General features: G+C 42.2%; 2 protein-coding genes across 2 annotated transcripts in view; one reads left to right on the forward strand and one right to left on the reverse strand.

Moving 5' to 3' along the window:
- Positions 1 to 449: 449 nt before the first annotated feature.
- Positions 450 to 16,472, reverse strand: PCNA (proliferating cell nuclear antigen). The gene is made up of 7 exons (XM_032419559.1): positions 16,431 to 16,472; positions 6,683 to 6,927; positions 5,718 to 5,815; positions 5,490 to 5,557; positions 4,555 to 4,749; positions 1,814 to 1,937; positions 450 to 1,728 (listed from the first exon to the last, which is right to left on the reverse strand). The coding sequence occupies exons 2-7, from the start codon at positions 6,901 to 6,903 to the stop codon at positions 1,649 to 1,651; spliced, it is 786 nt and encodes a 261-aa protein (XP_032275450.1). The 5' UTR covers positions 6,904 to 6,927; positions 16,431 to 16,472; the 3' UTR covers positions 450 to 1,648.
- Positions 16,473 to 16,675: 203 nt separating this feature from the next.
- CDS2 (CDP-diacylglycerol synthase 2) overlaps positions 16,676 to 19,931 on the forward strand; it is a 57,674-nt gene continuing 54,418 nt past the window's right edge. Inside the window, exon 1 of the mRNA XM_032419375.1 lies at positions 16,676 to 16,976. Within this exon, the coding sequence (XP_032275266.1) occupies positions 16,920 to 16,976 (57 nt within the window). The 5' untranslated portion in view covers positions 16,676 to 16,919. The remainder of the gene's footprint in view (positions 16,977 to 19,931) is intronic.

Here is a 19,931-nt window from a genome sequence, read left to right on the forward strand (position 1 = left end):
GCATCGGGGGCTCTCGGGAGGCGCCGGCGGAGTCCCGCCCTGTGGGGTTGCGGGAGTCGCTGCGCCCTGGGTTTGCTGCCGGTCACCTCCGCTGGGTTGTGTAGGTGCCTTGGGTGACCGGCCGCCTGGGTCACAGACTCCGGGTAAACCGGCTACTTGTTCCTTTCCCTGATCCCTCCGGCAGTGCTGGGAGCTCAGTGGCACCCACGGGAGACGGAAGCCAAGACAGTGAAGCTGTGGATGACCGGAACGGCCGGGTCTCCCAGTCACTGCCCAGGGCTGTAGGCCTTCCCCGCAGGCGCGCCGCGGTCTCTGCTGGTCAGTACCCCAGCACTACTCTCGAGTGGCCCCACATTCTTGTGCTTCAGTTTCCCTCCTCACCATCGGGCCTGACCCAGGTAAGAGGCCCGCCCACAAGGGACATTTTGCAGCACGTGAAGCTTTGTAAATGTCAGATTTATTGAAGTATAATTTACACACAATAAGGTACAATTGGATGAGTTTGACAAGTGCATACAGTCTTGGAACCATCACCAGTCTCTATTAATGTTACATCATTCCCAAAACTTCCATCAGGCCCCTTTGCAGCCAATATCCTTCCCCACCGCCAGGCACACAGAAGGTAATGAACCTACTGGGTACAGGGAGTTCTACCGTCCAGTAACTACAACTCAGTCCAGATACTACAAAAAGAAACCAGTCATTTAAACCACCAAGCACAAAACACACCGGGATAAAGAACTTTAATGAAACAATTCTCAATATGTACTATGCCAGCTTGTGGCTTTGTGGCACAATTAGTAGGAACATTTAAACAGTCCGTTTCACAACCGCTAGGATTAAGTCCCAAAAAAAGGCTACTTATATTAGAAAAATTATTTTTGCACATATTGCTTGGGCCCTATCACAGATCTACTAAATCTTGCAAGATTCTTTTAAAAGGCTCCCTAGGCCAAAGAAACACTGCCCTATAGCAATGCTAGTCTTCTAAAGCCCACACAGCTTTGGGTACATAAAGCTTCTGAAAAAAGTGTTAGTTTTTGCTAACAAAATTGACAAAATAACAATATATATAGGACTTGGTCTACCCTCTTGTTCATTTCTTGAACTCAAGTTAGAAGAATACCAAAATAAGTTTGACAAATGAATCCCCAAAAATATCTTGTCACCTACTGTGTTTGGAATACTTTTTATTGCTATATCTAATGTATTTTTATCAGGCTGCTCTAGACTGGAAAAATAAGCACATTTATATGAAATGGTAGCTTGACCTGAATTCCCTAGGATACTTGGAATAGTCATGGTCCAAATGAAGGCACTGTCTTATGATGTTTGAAATTCAAATAACTTTTATTTAAATTGAAAAAAATTCTTAAAACTGTATTTAAGAGTCAAAACCCTTTGTTATGAAAATCACAAGTATTTTTGGGTAAGGCAGAAATATTCCTAGGTTAACAAGACCAGATTTGACTTTGGACTTTATTCTTTAAACAAATTGTAAAGAATGAAGGAAAAAATAGGTTATTTACAGAAGATATCTACATATGTATTCAGAGGTACAAATTTGGTGACAGACTCAAGTACATGCTGGCATCTCAGAAGCAGTTCTTAAAGAGCTTAACTTTCTTTTCTTGGATTTTAAGAATACCTAAGATCCTTCTTCATCCTCGATCTTGGGAGCCAAGTAGTACTTTAAATGTCCCATGTCAGCAATTTTATACTCTACAACTGAAAGAAGACAGGAACATAATTAATTATTGAGAAGTCCACTATACCATCTACAAAACAAGATTCAACAAACCAATGATCTTACCAAGGGGTACATCTGCAGACATACTGAGCGTTACTGTGGGAGAGAGCGGAGTGGCTTTTGTAAAGAAGTTCAGGTATCTCAGTGCAAAAGTTAGCTGAACTGGCTCATTCATCTCTATGGTAACCTGAGACAAAACAAAAGATTAATCATATTGAAAAACATCAAGAAAGTTGCAACCCATTAGTTTAGAATATATTTAAAGATTTATTTATTAGAGTGCATGGGTGCACGCAAGACGGGGAGGGGGGCAGGTAGAGGGAGAGAATCTTCAAGCAGACTCCAGGTTGTGTGTGGAGCCCAAGCAGGGCTCGTTCCAGGAGATCATGACCTTAGCCAAAACCAAGAGTCAGACGCTTAACTGACTGAGCCACCCAGGCACCCCTAGAACATACGTTTAAAAACAAAACCAAAAAACCCTTTATTGCTTACTTTGGAGAGTGATATGAAACTAACTTTGAGGACTGGTAAATCAAAAGAATCAAGTATTTAGGGAGGGAAAAATGAAACAAGATGAAACCAGAGAGGAGGACAAACCATAAGAGACTCTTAATCTCAGGAAACAAACTGAGGGTTGCTGGAGTGGAGGGGGGGTGGGAGGGATGGGGTGGCTGGGTGATGGACATTGGGGAGGGTATGTGCTATGGTGAGTGCTGTGAATTGTGTAAGACTGATGAATCACAGACCTGTATGTACCCCTGAAACAAATAATACATTACGTTAATTAAAAATAAATTAAAAAAAGAATCAAGTATTTAGTCTGCCTTTCCCATATGAACTGTAGCTCAGGTACAAATTATAAGAGAAAGCTTCTCTTTATGGGAATGTTCCTAATAAATAAATCAGGTAATAAATGAAGGAATGAAATGTATTAATACATTACAACCCTAATGACCTAATGATTCTAAATGATTATTATGGCTGCTAAGAAAATATACGACACCTCATACCTACTAGAGGTACACATACCACCATCTGTAAAGTATTTTTGCTCTCTCATTCCCAAAACAAAGAAAACACTGAGTATCATCAAGCCTCTTAGAGCTGTAGCTACCAGTTTATAGGAAATACAGGTTAGAGGAGCATATTTATTGACATAAGGAATACAATGGGCAAAATCCAGACTTCGGTAAAACTCAATGACAAAGGATTTGCTTCAACAAATTGTAATGGAGGGGGTAAAAAAAGAAATTGAATGGAGAACCAATGGATTAAAAGAATTTGAGGGCCTATCATCGAACTACAATGTACAGAGCTTATTAATCTTGATTCAAACAACTTCGAAATAACCAAGGAAATAGGAAAACACTGAAAAATTCTTGATACCAAATAATGTCATAAAATGCTCATACTTCAGATATAAAAATATTTATAGAAGAACTAATTTGAGGGGCGCCTGGGTGGCTCAGTCGTTAAGCGTCTGCCTTCGGCTCAGGTCATGATCCCAGGGTCCTGGGATCGAGCCCCGCATCGGGCTCCCTGCTCAGCAGGAAGCCTGCTTCTCCCTCTCCCACTCCCCCTGCTTGTGTTCCCTCTCTCCTGTGTCTCTCTCTGTCAAATAAATAAATAAAATCTTCAAAAAAAAAAAAAAAAGAGAACTAACTCGAGATTAAAACAAAAATCCAGAATGGCAGCGGAGCTACAATATAATTTAGGAGACCAATAATTCAGAATTAGCCCCTGGACTTTTGCTACTAATATTTTTAAGTCTTTATTTAAACTAAGGATTGACTACTCACGCAAGGGACTAGAATATCTGATATTTACTATAAACTTAAAATGTCAGACACTATGTTAAGCACTTTGTTACCATATTTAATCCTAATAATCCTATGAGGTTAGGGCGCCTGGGTGGCTCAGTCGTTAAAGCGTCTGCCTTCGGCTCAGGTCATGATCCCAGGGTCCTGGGATCGAGTCCCACATCGGGCTCCCTGTTCGGCGGGAAGCCTGCTTCTCCCTCTCCCACTCCCCCTGCTTGTGTTCCTGCTCTCGCTGTCTCTCTCTCTGTCAAATAAATAAATAAAATCTTAAAAAAAAAAAAAAAAAAATAATCCTATGAGGTTAGAACCTTCAACTGTCCTTAATTTACAGTTAACTGATGTTTATTTAAAGGCTAGCAAGGCTTTTTTTTTTTTAAATATAATTACAAAATATTAGTTAAATATTATTTAAAAACACTTGATTATATAGGAAAACCTTAATTTAAAGATATTTAGTAATTAGAGTGTTCTTTATTTTGTCCCTAAATAGGGGTTCTCTGGGCCCCCTACTGGGCCTACTGTATAGAAAGTTAATATAAAGATTACATAAGAGCTCCTAAAGTAAATTTTTACCTCCAACTAGATTCTTCTGTTGAGTTGCAATTACCTTGCTATAGACTGAATGTCTGTGTTCCTGCAAAATTCATGTTAAAACCAAATCCCCATGTGATGGTACTTGGAGGTAGGGCCTTTAGGAGGTGCTTGGTGCTAGTACCCTTCTAAAAGAGACCCCAGAGAGCTCCTTTGACCCTTCTATCAGGTGAGAAGCCCACTGTCTGTGAACCAGGAAGCAGGTCCTCACCAGACATTGAATCTGCCAGCTTCCTGGCCTCCAGAACTGTGAGAAATAAATTTCAGTTGTTTATAAGTCATTGTCCATGGTATTTTGCTATAGCAGCCTGAATAGACTAAGGCACAACCTAATGTTAAGAAGGGTTACAATGCTCTTCAAAGTATTTTCTGTTTACTTAAGAAACTACTTACAGCTTCCTCCTCCTTATCGACATTACTTGTTTGTGACAACTTAATATTTCCATTTCCTAGTTCTCCACTTGCAGAAAATTTCACTCCATCTTTTGCACAGGAAATTACAACAGCATCTCCAATATGACTGAGATCTCGGCATATACGTGCAAATTCGCCAGAAGGCATCTTTACTACACAGCTATACTCTTGTTCCTATTTAAAAAATAAAATAAAGTTCAGTTGCTGGAAATTAAAGATTTGGCATTCTCATTTTCTGAAGACTCCGCATCTAGACAAGAATTCAGAATTTAAGATTTCCTGATTACTTTGAAATATCACTCATTGTGTAATTTCCTAACATACTCTAACACTCAAAAAAATAAATGTAGATATAAAACAAGTATGTCATAAGAATAATCATACTAAGAAAACTAAAATTAAGAGTTTAAACCTTCAATGATAAATGCACTATTCAGGGAAAAGAGCCTCCCCCAATCACCTCCTGGGCTAAATCAAGAGGACATTCATGGCATACAAACGATGATGGCTGTTCAAGGAGGCCCAATTGCTTACCAAAACAAAACAAGAAAATAAGATACTAAGAATTTTAAACATCTCAACATCTCTTCTCTCCTTCTATGTTGATAAACTTAACCTTAATGAATTTCTGCTAACACAGCTTTAAAGTCTACTCTTAAAAAAAGGGGGGGGGGATGGAGGTTAACGCAAATACACATTTAGCGCAATGAATTCAACCAATGATTCATTTTAGAGTACTGCAGTTTAATGAAATTATAAATGTCAGTATAAATACTAAAACCCCACTTTGGAGCATGTTATCAGCAGATATATAGAAATTCTGTTTGAAACTGGGCTTTAAATGGTATTATTAACATTATCTTATGTAACTATCATGACTTGTGTACAGTACAGTCAGAAACTTTGATACTCACTGGAATTCCAAGTTGTTCAACATCTAAATCCATTAACTTCATTTCATAGTCTGAAACCTTTTCTTGATCTACCAAAAGAAAGCAGATTGAAGAAAAGCATTTAAGTTTATAACTATGATGTTAAGTTCTACGATCATCACAAACATTTTCTTAAATTTCTCACAACTTTGAGAAATGCACTGCATTTAAATTTCCTCCAGTATAACTTAGTAGAAGGGTATGACTTACTTGGAGCTTCAAATACTAGTGCCAGGGTGTCCGCATTATCTTCGGCCCTTAGTGTAATGATGTCTTCATTGCCAGCACATTTTAGTATTTTGGACATGCTAGAGCACAGAAGACACAGGATTTAAAATCAACACAATGTTCTCAAGATCGATTTCTGACGCAATTAAAACAAGGAGTTGCCATTTTTACCAGGGTTGTCTGAGGAATTGCGTGAGTTAGGTAAACTGATCCGGCCATTTTGTAATGCAATTTTGCAGTATTTATATTTTAACAAGCACACACCCTACCACGAGCAATTTCACTTCTGGATATCAACAGAAGACTATGAATTGCAAATCCCTTTGATGGATGAAGCAAATTATTCGGTCGCGACGATCATGAAAGGTGATCTAGGATACTCATTAAAACACACTGCACGTAGTCGGGGTAAGTATTTCTCATAAGCCTTAAGATTTAAACATGTTTATGTACCAGACAAGTAGTAATAAAAAGTTGAAAGCCACTGCCCTGGAGAAATTTTAAGTCCAGGAACTCAGGGTGCTCACTGCAACTTTATAATAATAAAAGACCAGAACCAACCGATTGTCCCTAGGTAGGCTGACAGAACTAAGGCACATCATAAAGCAGTTAAAGTCAATCAAGCCAAAGGTTTCTCATCCAAGGCCGCCGGCACTTAATGGCCAAAGAGCTGTGCAAGGCTTTTCCTGGCATTGCGAAGAAGCCCGTCATTTTCCCGCCACCACCCGCTTTGTGACTTTGGCGCGGAAAAAGCCGGTTCGCGCGGCTGCCAGCGCGGGCTTTCCGAACCGCGCGCTCCGCTAGATCCCGCCCCTCGGCGTCGCAGGCCAATGAGATAGCGCAGGTCGCCCATGCCAGCCAATGAAGGCCTAGCTAGCAGGCGCTCCCGCCAAGAGCAGGAGGTGGGGGTGCACGAGAGCCCGGCTCTCTGCTACCCCGGGGCTCACCTGGTGAGGTTCACACCCATGGCCAAGTTGCGGTCGCAGCGGTACGTGTCGAAGCCCTCGGAACGCAGGGTGAGCTGCACCAGGGAGACGTGGGAGGAGTCCATGCTCTGCAGGTTTACGCCACTCGAGCTTATGTCCCAGCAGGCCTCGTTGATGAGATCCTTAAGCGCCTCCAGCACCTTCTTCAGGATGGAGCCCTGGACCAGGCGCGCCTCGAACATGGTGGCAGAATCACAACGACGCAGCTACAGGCGGAGATAAGGAGGAAGTTGTAGCCTGCTTGGGCGTCAGACGATAAGAGCGAGCCGGCGAACGCAGGAGCGAAAGTCTGAGAGGCAGAAAATCACACCCAGCCCGCGGAGCCTGCAACCGTTTAATAGCGCCGCGTCTGGGAGCGCGCGCTCTCCGCCTCTGCGCCGCGTGTGGGTACGTCACCACGCTGCCCCGCCCATTGCCTGGCGGAGAGACTCTAGGGCCAATAGTGTCCCTGATCTGCATGTAGCCCGTCCTCCCTGAACATCCATTGGAGGGTTGGATGCAGGGGCGGGGCCTCCGCCTCCTGTAGGACTGCCTTCTTCTCCCTGTTCTGAGAACCCGGACGCTAAACAAGTCTAGGCTTGTGAAGGCCAGACCCAGGTTGGGGTTCTTAGAGTTACAGTTTTGTGCTGCCTCCTCCACCTCCCGCTTCAGGGATAGAAAGATTTTAGCCAGTGAAACGCAAATCCAACCTACCAGGAGGAAAACGCCTTGCAGCCTGAGTATAGCTGTTTTAAATGTGCATTTTATTTTTGCTATTATAGAAGTGATGTGCTCCTAAAAGTCAAAAGGTAAAGAGGTGTACAGTTATGATTACAAAATTATCTGCCCCCTCCCCGCCGACACGCACACCAAGCTCGTGTTGTTTACTGTATACAACTTTCTAAGCTTTCTTTTCTCTATACAAATTTTTTTTTTTAAGATTTTATTTATTTATTTGACAGAGAGCGCCAGAGCGAGACAGAGAGCAAGCACAAGCAGGGGGAACGGCAGGCAGGGGAGAAGCAGGCTCCCTGCTGAGCAAGGAGCCCGAAGCCGGACTCGATTCCAGGAGCCCGGGATCATGTGCAGGCGCCCGTATACAAATACATTTTTAAAAAACAAAATGGGTTCATACCAGAAACACTTCTGCGATGTATTTAATAAGATACGTTTAATTTTCTGTCACATACCACCTCTATATCAGCATCTCTTAAAACAATGGCATACTATCCTATGCATGTAACCAAATTTACCAGTTTCTTGTAATTACGAACACTTTTGGGCACTTAGTTGATTTTTGTGAGATCGACTCCTTGAAGTAGCATACGCATTAAAGTTTTGATAAATGTTACTAAATTGGCCGCTGAAAGATTGCAATTTACCTAAGACTCTGGACGTGCTCATTTCCCCATATTTTCCTAACTATAGATATTACCAATCTTGTTTTAAAATCAATGCTTATTCGGGGCGCCTGGGTGGCTCGGTCGTTAAGCATCTGCCTTCGGCTCAGGTCATGATCCCAAGGTCCTAGGATCGAGCCCCGCATCGGGCTCCCTGCTCAGCAGGAAGCCTGCTTCTCCCTCTCCCACTCCCCCTGCTTGTGTTCCCTCTCTCGTCGTGTCTCTCTGTCAAATAAATAAATAAAATCTTAAAAAATAAAATAAAATCAATGCTTATTCGTGTGAAAATTTCAATTTGCATATTAAAATATTTACAGGGGGCACCTGGGTGGCTCAGCAGGTTAAGTGTCTGCCTTGGGCTCAGGGTCCTGGGATGGAGCTGCACAGGCCGGCTCCGCTCAGCGGGGAGTCTGCTTCTTCCTCTTCTTTTCCCTCTGCTCCTCCCCCTGCTCGTGCTCTCTCTCTCTCTCTCAAATAAATAAGTAAAATCTTTTAAAAAAATTGTTACAGGTTGGGTAACTTTCATATATGTATTTTTAAGAGTGATCATTGTATGTTTATCTTTTCTATTAAACTCTTTCCTATTGATTACAAGGAGCACTTTATGTATTAATCATTTCTCTATTACATATCTTTTCCCTCCCCCCATTTTGTTATTTTTCTTTTGCTTTGGTTATAGCATTTCCCTTTAGTTGTATTTGCTATCTTATCTTGGTCTGTAGAGTTAGTTTTTCTACTATGTATCTTGATGTGGATTTAGTTTTATTTATGCTGTCTAGAGAGTTTAGTGTCCCCAAGTCAGAAGATTTATATATTACATCAAGTCTAGAATATTCTCAACTATTATTGTTTCAAATATTGCCTTTCCCTAATCTATTCTTTCTCTCTGGCAATTCTAACGGATGAATCTGTTTCATTGAAAGCAAGATAACTAAGTTAAGATGCACCATTGTTTTCATGTAGCACAAGAAAAAAAATAAAATGTCAAACCGTCACACATTGCTTTATCATTTAGAATTTCTATTTTGTAATTACTGAAAGAACTTTTAGATTATTTAAAATATTTGTATTGTATATTACTCTTTAGCATACATAAAAATGTAATCAAAGTGAATTAAGGCATTTTTTTTTTTTTTTAAGATTTTATTTATTTATTTGACAGAGAGAGACATAGCGAGAGAGGGAACACAAGCAGGGGGAGTAGGAGAGGGAGAAGCAGGCTTCCCTGCGGTGCAGGGAGCCCGATGGGGGGCTCGATCCCAGGACCCTGGGATAACGACCTGAGCCGAAGGCAGACGCTTAACGACTGAGCCACCCAGGCGCCCCAAGGCATTCTTAATATTTCTCCACATTCAGTTTTTCACAGTTGCTGATACTACTGTGTTTCCATATGCTAGCATACTCTTATCACAGGTGTTGATGCAGCTTTCTCAAGAGTGCTACACTCTTGTCTCTGGAATCTTTTCCAAGTGTGTGCCATCCACTTGTAAATTAAAAAAAATTTTTTTAAGTCTTTAAAGTCAATTTAAACAAAAACACACAAGAAAGCAGTTCACTTATTTCTCCCACTCCCACCCCCTACCTCTGTTAACCACCAATCTGTTCTCTATCTGTAAGCTCAATTTTTTATTTTTGTTTTTTTGTTTTAGGTTCCACATAGAGATTTGTTTTAGGTTCCACATAGGTATTTGTCTTTCGCTATCTGATTTATTTACTTAGCATAATGCCCTCAAGATCCAACCATATTGTTGCAAATGGCAAGGTTCATCCTTTTTTGTGGGTGAATAATATTCTGGGGTGTGTGTGTGTGTGTGTGTGTGTGTGTGTGTGTGTCACGATTTCTGTATCCATTAATTCATCAATGGATACTTAGGTTGTCTATACCTTGGCTAGTGTAAATAATGCTGCAGTGAACATGCAGATATATGTATCTCTTCAAGTTAGTGTTTTCATTTTCTTTGGATTAATATCCAGAAGTAGAATTGCTGGATTACATGGTAGTTCTATTTTTAATATTTTGAGGAACTTCCATACTATTTTCCATTGTGGTTGTACCCATTTACATTCCCACCAGCAGTGCACAAGGGTTCCCTTTATTCATCTCCTTGCCAACATTTATTTCTTGTTTTCTTTTTTTTTTTTTGATAATAGATGTGAGGTGATATTTCATTGTGGTTTTGATTTGCATCTCCCTGATGGTTATTGATGTTGAGCATCTTTTTATTTTATTTTATTTTTTTAAAGATTTTTATTTATTTATTTGAGAGAGAGAGACTGAGAGAGAGAGAGCACATGAGAGGGGGGAGGGTCGGGAGGGTCAGAGGGAGAAGCAGACTCCCCGCCGAGCAGGGAGCCCGATGCGGGACTCGATCCCGGGACTCCAGGATCATGACCTGAGCCAAAGGCAGTCGCCTAACCAACTGAGCCACCCAGGCGCCCGATGTTGAGCATCTTTTTATATGCCTGTTGGCCATCTGCATGTCTTCTTTGGAAAAATGTCTATTCAGGCTTTTTGCCCAATTTTTGAATTGGATTGTTTGGTTTTTGTTATTGTGTAAGATTAGCCCCTTATCCTTAACATGATTTGCAATTATTTCCTCCCACTCAGTAGGTTGCCTTTTCATTCTGTTGATGGTTTCCCATTGGTAAATTTTGATATGGGCACTTTCTTGCTTTATGTATGATCAACTATCCTTTGCATATATTTTAATATCAAAACATAGTAGTTTTATCCATTTGTGAGTATTTTGCTTTCTTAGTTGTCTCAGAGTCTTCATTCCTTTGCAAAATGTGGGATTGGCTCACTCCAGGGAGGACCGTTTGCTTCACTAATAACAAATGTATGCTTGGCTACTCTGTTTCTTTACTTTTTGCTTACATAATAACATTTTGGTTTAATGCCAGATAAAGTGTAATCAATTTGAAGACATTTTAAATGGCAATTAAACTCCACCCAGGTGGCACCCACATTGCACACAATCAGTTGAAATGAGGGCATATGAATGGCAATGACCTGTGGTCAGAGAAGGCCTTCCAAGGTAGTAGAATTTTATCAGAAAAGCTAGCTGTTTGGAGAACGGAAGAAAGAGTATTCTAGCCTGAAAGAATAGTATGTTGAAAAAGGACAGCGTATATAGAACATGTTCAGGTAGTAGTTTGTTTTACAATTCAAAGATTTTTTTAGGGTAATTTCCCCCAGTTTTATTGAGATATAATTGACATATAAAAGAACTAAAAATTGATATGTCTGGGACACATTGATAAAAGGGGAGACTGGTGCAAGGTGAGGTTGCATAGGAAGCAGGAGTGAGAGCTCATAGGACTTCACAAGTGCAAGGGAAAATTATCAGAAGATCTTTGACATGATCTAATTTGTGTTTTAAGAGGATCACTTTAACATCTGGTAAAGGTGCTATTCCAATCAGTGAGAGAAACAATGTGTTAAGTAAACTATCAAACTTGATTAAATGTCTAGGAAATAATAAAGCTATAGACTCTTCCTAATAACTGTTCACCAAAATAAATTCCAGATAGATTAAATAATTAAAATTCAAATAAATAAATCCAAAATTCAAATCAATACTGGCTCAGGGCATGGGACTCTTGACCTTGGGGTTGATCCCCATGTTGGGTGTAGAGATTATTTAAAAATAAAATCTTTAAAATTTTTTTCAAGTAAATATAAACCCAATAAGATGTGTAAAAGTCTTTTGGTAAATATTTATGAGATCTTGCTATGGGCTTTAAACATAAAAGGAAAATCCCATAAAACTAAGGAATGACTACGTAAGTTTTAAAACTTCAGTATGGCTAAGAGCACGTGTTCGTTAGTACACTTTATGTTTCCAGCACAGAGAATCCAATTCAAACTGATCAAGAGAAAAGGGGACTTTATGCCTCCAAACAAAAGCCAGAAGTAGCTAGCTTGCAGGGACCACGGCTCCGTCTTAGTAAGTATATGAACAAAATGGTTAGCCACATTAATAGACAAAAAAGTAAATTAAAGGGTGACAGAATTTTAATCTACCAAATTAGTGAAAATTATGTCACCATTCCTTGTTAGGAAGAAATCAAGGAAGTGGGCACTTTCATACATTTAAGATTAGAGTATAAATTGTATAATTTTTCTGGTGGGAACTTGGTAATGTGTATGAAAGCTTTCAAATTTTATTTATTCTTTGAGACCCAAAATCAATCTCTAGGATTTTTTCCTAAAGAAGTAATCAGAGGGGCGCCTGGGTGGCTCAGTCGTTAAGCGTCTGCCTTCGGCTCAGGTCATGATCCCAGGGTCCTGGGCTCGAGCCCCCCATCGGGCTCCCTGCTCAGCGGGCAGCCTGCTTCTACCTCTCCCACTCCCCCTGCTTGTGTTCCCTCGGTCGCTGTGTCTCTTTCTCTGTCAAATAAATAAATAAAATCTTAAAAAAAAAAAAAAGAAGTAATCAGAGGTACTTAACAAGATGAAGCATGTTTAAGAGTATTTCTTATAGAGGGGCATCTGGGTAGCTCAGTTGGTTAAGCAACTTTTGATCTCAGCTCAGGTCTTGATCTCTGGGTTGTGAGTTCAAGCCCCATACTGGATTCCACACCAAGCCTGGAGCCTACTCACGTTAAAAAATAAATAAATAAATAAAACAACTTATAGAATTATTAAAATTTCCTCTAAAGTTGGAAATAACCTTGAGTTCTAACAAAATACCATTAGCTAAATTATGATAAATTGTAAGATGGCATACCAAACAGCCTTTCAAATACCATTCTTAAAGAACATTTAAGGATAAAAAGAAAAGTCAGGTTATGAAATGGTGTAAATAGTAGCATTCCAGTTTTCTAAAATTGTTATATCTAAGTGTAAGTGCATGGAAAATAGAATGAAAATGCAATAATGTAAATAGTAACAGCAATTACCCGGGCTGATAGTACCACTAATAATTTTAATGTTTTCTATTATACTTTTCTGCATTTCCACACTTTCTAGATATAATTGTTGATCAGAAAATATTAATGAATGTTGGGAGAGAAAAATGCTGTAAACTCTTTTATATAATTTCTGGCCACTTTACTCTTTTATATAATTTCTAGCCACTTTCTTTATAAGGTGATATCATGTATTAGAGTGATTCTCAAGTCTAGCTGCCCCTTAGAAACACCTGGGGAGGGACACTGGGTGGCTGAGTCAGTTAAGCTTCTGCCTTTGGCTCAGGTCATGATCTTAGGGTCCTAGGATCCAGTCCTGCATCCAGCTACTTGCTCAGCGGAGAGTCTGCTTCTCCCTCTCCCTCTGCCTCCCTCCCCTGCCTGCACCACTCATGCTCTCTCCCTCTAATAAATAGAATTTTTAAAAAGAAAAAAAAAAAGACCTGGGGAGCTTAACAACAACAAAAAAGCCTATTCCTCTAGGCTCCATCTCCAGAGTTTCTTATTTAGTTGGTCTAGGGTAGGCCCTCCATTAGTATCTTTTAGAAGCTCCCCAGGTAATTCTAATAAATAATCAGGACTGAGTAGTACTGTTTCATCATATGTGATCAATAGATGAATATTTGCTTAAAGCCACCTGCGCCTCCACGTAGACTATTGGTTTGAAAAAATGTGACCTATAATTTCGCCGACAGGAGACCGACATTATAATTTAGATGGACTGTCTAATGATTGAGTAGGTCTGTAAGTTTGTGGGAGGGCATGATTTGCATTTTTGAAGCTTTAAGAAGTTTGACAAATCTGTAGAGTGCACTCCCAATTCCATTTTGCATGTCGCCTCATTAAGCTGAGTTTAGCTATCTGAGAACACTTGTCAAAGTAAGAACTAAAAAGGCGATAGGAGGGCGCCTGGGTGGCTCAGTCGTTAAGTGTCTGCCTTTGGCTCAGGTCATGATCCCAGGGTCCTGGGATGGAGTCCCACATCGGGCTCCCTGCTCAGCAGGAAGCCTGCTTCTCCCTCTCCCACTCCCACTGCTTGTGTTCCTGCTCTCGCTATCTCTCTCTCTGTCAAATAAATAAATAAAATCTTTAAAAATAAATAAATAAAAAGGCGATACGAAGGGCAAGATAAAAAGCAGATAAAGTCTGTTTATGTTTGACAATTTAAAAAAATATTTTATTTATTTGAGGAGAGAGAGAGGAGAGAGAGTGAGTGTGAGCGAGAGTACAAGACGGGGGAGGGGAGTGAGGGGGGGAGCAGGCTTCCTGCTGAGTAGGGACCTGACAAAGGGCTCAATCCCAGGACAATGGGATCATGACCAGAGCCGAAGGCAGATGCAGGCCGACGCTTAACCGACTGAGTCACCCAGGTGCCCCTGTTAATTAACAATTTTTAAAAGAAGTTGCTATTTATTTTTTTAAAGATTTTTATTTATTTATTTCACATAGAGCAAGAGAGAGAGCACAAACAGGGGGAGCGGCAGGCCCCGTGTCAGGCTCCCTGCTCAGTGAGGAACCTGCCGCTCCCCTTGCTTGTGCCTGTTTTTTTCTCTCTCTCTCAAATAAGTAAAATCTTAAAAAAAAAAAAAAAAATCAAAATTTTTCTTTGGGCTGGAGATAGGGGGAGATTTTTACTTTTAATTTCTTTCTACAGTTTATATAGAGAGAGACCCTAAAGCTTGCTGAAAAGACTTTCAGGGGTCTGAATACCTGCTCCCTGTTCTCTCCAGTGCTAACTTCAGAAATGTACTCGGTTTAAGCTCATCCTGGGAAGACTGAGAGGAATGGCTGAGAAGTTTGTTCAGGCCAAACTGTAGGGGCTTATCTACCCTAGTAATCATACTGTGCATTCTGAAACTTTGATTTATATGCACTGCTCTACCAGCTTCCTTATATTAGGCTGGTTTTGAAAGGCAACAGCTGAGCTGGAGGGACTGATGTTATCTTTCACAATTAACGTACCCTAAGGGTGAGGATATGGATACATCTCTATCTACCTCTATCAAGGATGACCTTGTGGCTTTTTCTGTGTTGACATCCTTCCTACATCTTTGAGATAATAAACCTTGCTTAATTTACTCGAGGTGTCTGATCTTCAGATGAAGAAGTAACCACTGACATTGGTCAAAATGGTGGTCAGTCCTCAACAGATTAAAAGAGCTTTAAAATTACCATTACTATGCTATTTACTTTTATAAGTAACATTGAAACAGATGACAAAATACAAAAGCAAATCTTTCTATAAATAAATTATGGCCTGAAAGGAGTGGTCTGTTTCTCCTTCCACAAAAAACCCATCAAGTCTTTGTGCAATGTGTTGGTAGCACAGCCGGTGTTCAGTATTCCTCCACACCTAGTTTACCGTCACTGTGAAGCACTGTTGCAGAAGCTTGGGAATATACTTATAGAAATCAAGAAAATAGAATGCCTTTCTCAGAGTTCTCACTACTTTACCCAGAACCCACAGCTAAGGTCAAAATTGCTAACACGAAATTGCAACTCCTACATGTGCAAGTTTCCTTGTTAAATTACAGTATGCTTAGGGGAAGGGACCTCATTTCATACTTGTTTTACATCACTCACAAAGCAGAGAATAGGGACCGCTGAAGGCAATGTTTGAATAACACAGGTATTAACGAATTTAGGAAGGCAGGTAGTACGTACAATGGTTATCGTAGGCTTTGGTAACAGATCTGTGTTCTAATTCTAGTGGGCACTTTGTAGTTATGAGACCTTGGTTGAATAATTTTCCTTTAGGATAATTTTTTTTTTAAGATTTTATTTGAGAGAGAGCAAGAGAGAGAGTATGAGCGGGGGGGAGGGGCAGAGGGAGAGGGAAGAGCCGACTCCCCACCGAGCAGGGAGCCCAACGGGGGCTCGATCCTAGGATCCTGGAATCCTGCCCTGAGCCGAAGGCAGTCGCTTAGCCGACTCAGCCACCCAGGTGCCCCTCCTTTAGGAGAATGTTTAAATCCATTCAAGTACTAGGATCTGTCAGGTACACAGTGAACATCCACTATGAACGAAGCAGGCAGCATTCCTGTCCAAGAGGTCTTTCAACAGTCCAGAAAAGAAATTTGAAAAACCGTGGAAGATCTTATCTGTAAAATAAAAATCGTATCTACTTCCCGGCAGAATAAATGAGATAAAGCGATTATTTAGTTCAGTGGCTAGCATAATTAATAAGTACTTGGCAAAGCAAAGCCGACTAAAGTTTGGGTTTCACTTCCTTATCACGTGAGTCTCTCCTCTTACACAGGTGGGATCCCCAGGGTTTTCCACTTCAGGGCCTAACAAATGTCTGCTTTGTATGCGTGAGGGGCAAGCCCTGGCTATGGAGGACACGAAGCCGAGAGTACCAAGCTTCCTCCAGGTTAGACCTTGGAGGACACCGCCTCTCGCCCCCAGCTACTTACTTTACTTCTGGGATTCCGGGCGCCAGCGCCAGCCGTCCGCTGTCAAGCCGGAGCTCCCATTGGCTAGTCTCCTTCGGAAACACACGCCTTTTCCCGCCTCCTCACGCAGCTAGTCCAATGCACGCTTCTCCGTTCCGCTCCGCCCCGCCCCCACAACTCCTCCTCCCTGATGGATTTTCACCATTGGTGGATCCCTGCGGTCGTGATGGCGGCGGTGCGCGTGCGCGCTTGCTCCGGGGCCCTCCTCCCTAGCGGAGAGAGCTGGGCCGGTGCTGGAACAGGCCGATCGTGCTCCGCCCGGGTGAAAGGGCGGCGGCGGCGCTGGGCGGGGCCGAGTTCCACGGCCGGCGGCCGGGCTGTGGTGGGTCCTGAGAGCCGCTCAGGCGGGGCGGGGCCGGCCGAGCGGAGTCCGCGCCTACCCGCGCTGAGCTGCCCGCTCCGGCGGCTGCGCTGCTCGCCTGCCGCGACGTCGCGCCGGGGTCTGCAAGCATGACCGAGCTGAGGCAGAGGGCGGTCCGGGAGCCGGACGCGCCGCCCGAGGACAAGGTAGCGGCGGCGTCGGGGTTGGCGCGGCCGGGCAGCGGCGCCCCCGGAGGTTCGCGGGGGCCGCGCGCAGGGGTGTCGTCTCGCTCTCTGACCCTTTGTCGCCGCCGACAGCGGCCCCGGGCAGCGCCGAGGGTCTTTGGGTGGGGGCCTCGACGGAGCGCGCACGAGGGGGCGGTAGGTCGGAACCCCGGCTCTGGGGTCTGGTTGGGGGTGGCATCTCCCGTGCGCAGGAAGGAGCGCGCGGGAGGTTGCGCGGGGCCACTTGTCTCGCAGGGTTGATTGGGGTCCCCTTCCAGTCTCCCACCTCCCCGAGGCCTTCCTGGTGTGGAGACATCGGGACCCCGCAAAGCCTTCTTTAGCAGGAGACTCATCTGAGCCAGTCTAAAGCTCTCTGCTCCCCTTTAAAATATTATTTGGGCGACGAGGCGGCTATCAAGACAAGGCCATGGGATTTGCCTCTTAGGAGATTTCAGTTCTTTCTTGAAAGTGAAATCTTGATTTTAAATTAAGCAGAGAGGTCTCTTGACTCACGTCGTCAGCAGGTGTTGGAAGGTGTACTCCCAGTATAGGTTTCCTGCTTCAAGGGTGAGCATTGATGGGGTAGAGCAGGAAGGTAAAAAAAAAAGAGGCCATCTTGGCGGGGACGCAGCTGGTTGGGGGGTGAGGGATGAGGGGGGTAGACACCTTTCATTGAAGTGAAAGATTTGTGTAGGGGAGTTGAGGAAGGTGGAGAGTGGTTGGTTCGGTGAACGTTGAATGACAGCCTAAGGGTTGGGGCTTGGCGGTAATGTTTCGAGCTTCAGGAGCAGTGTGTTTGGTGAATGGATCTGGCAGTGGTGTGTAGAATGGACCGAGGGAGACTGTGTCAGAATGGAAGACGCTGGTTAACTTGGGGGTTGCCAACGGGTGACCTGCACATGTTTTCTTTGGTCACATGCTATTTTAAAAACCAGAACGTTTCTCCTAACAGTCTGAATTTCAGGCCTATGTGGATAATTGGAAGATCTGCCATCATAGTCCCACCTGATTAACATGGGGCTGGAGCTGAGGACTGTTGCCACCAGTTCCTGTTGTCCTACACCAGGCCTACAGCACCCACTTATGTATGTAGCTTGCAGGTTTTGACAACTGGAGGAAAGGAACGTCAGGGAAACACCAGGAAGGAAGAAAGCCCAAAATCTGGGGACAGGGTGTCGACAGAGCAGTTATACTAGAACACATGTTGGGGGTGAAAGATAACAGGGTGTTAAACAAGTTTTTTGTTACTGCTGTTGACACTGGATCATTCAAGGAGAACTCTTCATATTAATTTTTAGAATAAATTTTGGAGAAAATTCAGGGTTCCAGTGCAAGCTTAGGAGTCCCTTGCGGAGAAATGGTACTTTGAAATCTCTTATCTTCCCATTAAATATCCTGGTTGGGCCTGAAAGAACTCTGCCCTACCCTGCATATACTAGTTGGTGAATATTTAGATGTATAGAGGTTGTGTAGCCCTGTTTAAGATTTAATGTTAAGGGACTTTGTGGCCTAAAAGATGTGAAGAGAGGGAGACAAAAGAAGGCACGATAACCAGTGGGCTGTATTTTTTGAAAAGCTATTTGTAATGGTTAGACATACTTACTGGTGAAAACAAAAACACACACTCCATGGGATTGTGAGGTGAAAGTTTTTACCCTCCCCACTCAATTCCTTGGATCCATCTCCCAGAGAAAAAGTGCCAGTTGAGTCTTAATTACTTTCTCATTCCCATGTTTTAGGTAGGGAGAACATGAGGAGCTGTCCAGCTAAAGGTACCTTAAATTTTTACAACTGCACTTGAACCACTTATACAATGACAGAATGCCTGGGGTTGTGAGCTCCACTACGTGCCTGTTCCCTAAAACACAGCAGCTACTGCATTCGGTTAAAAACCTGATTGATGTAGTCCATTAACCCAGAACAGGGCACTCAACTCCTCCCCTGCCCCATCACTCAGTATTTCTGAACTACCATGTATGGTATTTTTAATAATAAAGATACATTTTAAGAACTGTGAAATGCTTTATGTGCCTTTGATGAATGTATAGAATCTTTAAAAATATTTACTCTATTTCATAGTTTGAAAAACCTATTTTCATGATTCTGGCTTTGCTGATATTCTTCTGTTAAAACCTAAGAAAATTAGAATAAAATAGGGGTTCCTGGGTGGCTCAGTGGTTAAGCATCAGCCTTCAGCTCAGGTCATGATCCCAAGGTCCTGGGATCGAGTCCCACATCGGGCTCCTTGCTCAGTGTGGAGCCTGTTTCTCCCTCTCCCTCTCCCTCTGCCTGCCACTCCCCCTGCTTATGCTCTCCCTCTTGTTATCTCTCTCTCTGTCAAATAAATAAAATCTTAAAAAAAAAAAGAAAATTAGAATAAAACAAGGCTATCTCTTTAAAGAAATGAATTGCAAAATGAAAACTTTCTTATTTCATAGTAGAAGAATTCAGAAAATAATACCAGGTCAGTTCATTAAAAGAAGTGGAACACATTTGAAAGATTCTTTAAAATGTTCCATTTGCTTAATGGTTGTGGCAAAATTGTTTTGTAAGTAAGTAATCATTAGTTTCAAAATAATCTGGAGAATGTGTTTATTAGAAGTCAGAAGGTATTTTGTTATATTTAGCATCCTAGAATGGAATTTTCAAAGCCAATTGCTAATAAAGGAAATGTTTTCTACTGGGAACCGTGCTTATAATTTTAAAGTCCCAAAGCACAGTATTGTTGCCAAATTTAAGAAACTTGGAATTTAAGCTTTGAGAATGATCCTCTTTCTGCCCAACCATGTTTTTCCAATGGAGGTTAGGAAAGAAAAGGATGAAACATGGGCCAAAAGATTGTCATCTTAAAATTTATGTTGGGTTTGGCATTTCAGGAGACTTGTTTTGGAGGTTAGAGTGAAGGCTCTGCTGTATTTAGGTGCTGGAGTGCTACTT

This window comes from Phoca vitulina, unplaced genomic scaffold (assembly GCF_004348235.1).
Source record: "Phoca vitulina isolate PV1807 unplaced genomic scaffold, GSC_HSeal_1.0 scaffold22, whole genome shotgun sequence".
Classification (NCBI taxonomy): Eukaryota; Metazoa; Chordata; class Mammalia; order Carnivora; family Phocidae; genus Phoca; species Phoca vitulina.

Coding starts and splice junctions, on each gene's coding strand:
- PCNA (XM_032419559.1), bottom strand. CDS start 6,903: ATGTTCGAGGCGCGCCTGGTCCAGGGCTCCATCCTGAAGAAGGTGCTG. Junction 1,938..4,554: donor TCGATAAGGAGGAGGAAGCT/GTAAGTAGTTTC, acceptor GTTTTGTCTCAG/GTTACCATAGAGATGAATGA. Junction 1,729..1,813: donor GTCTGCAGATGTACCCCTTG/GTAAGATCATTG, acceptor GTCTTCTTTCAG/TTGTAGAGTATAAAATTGCT.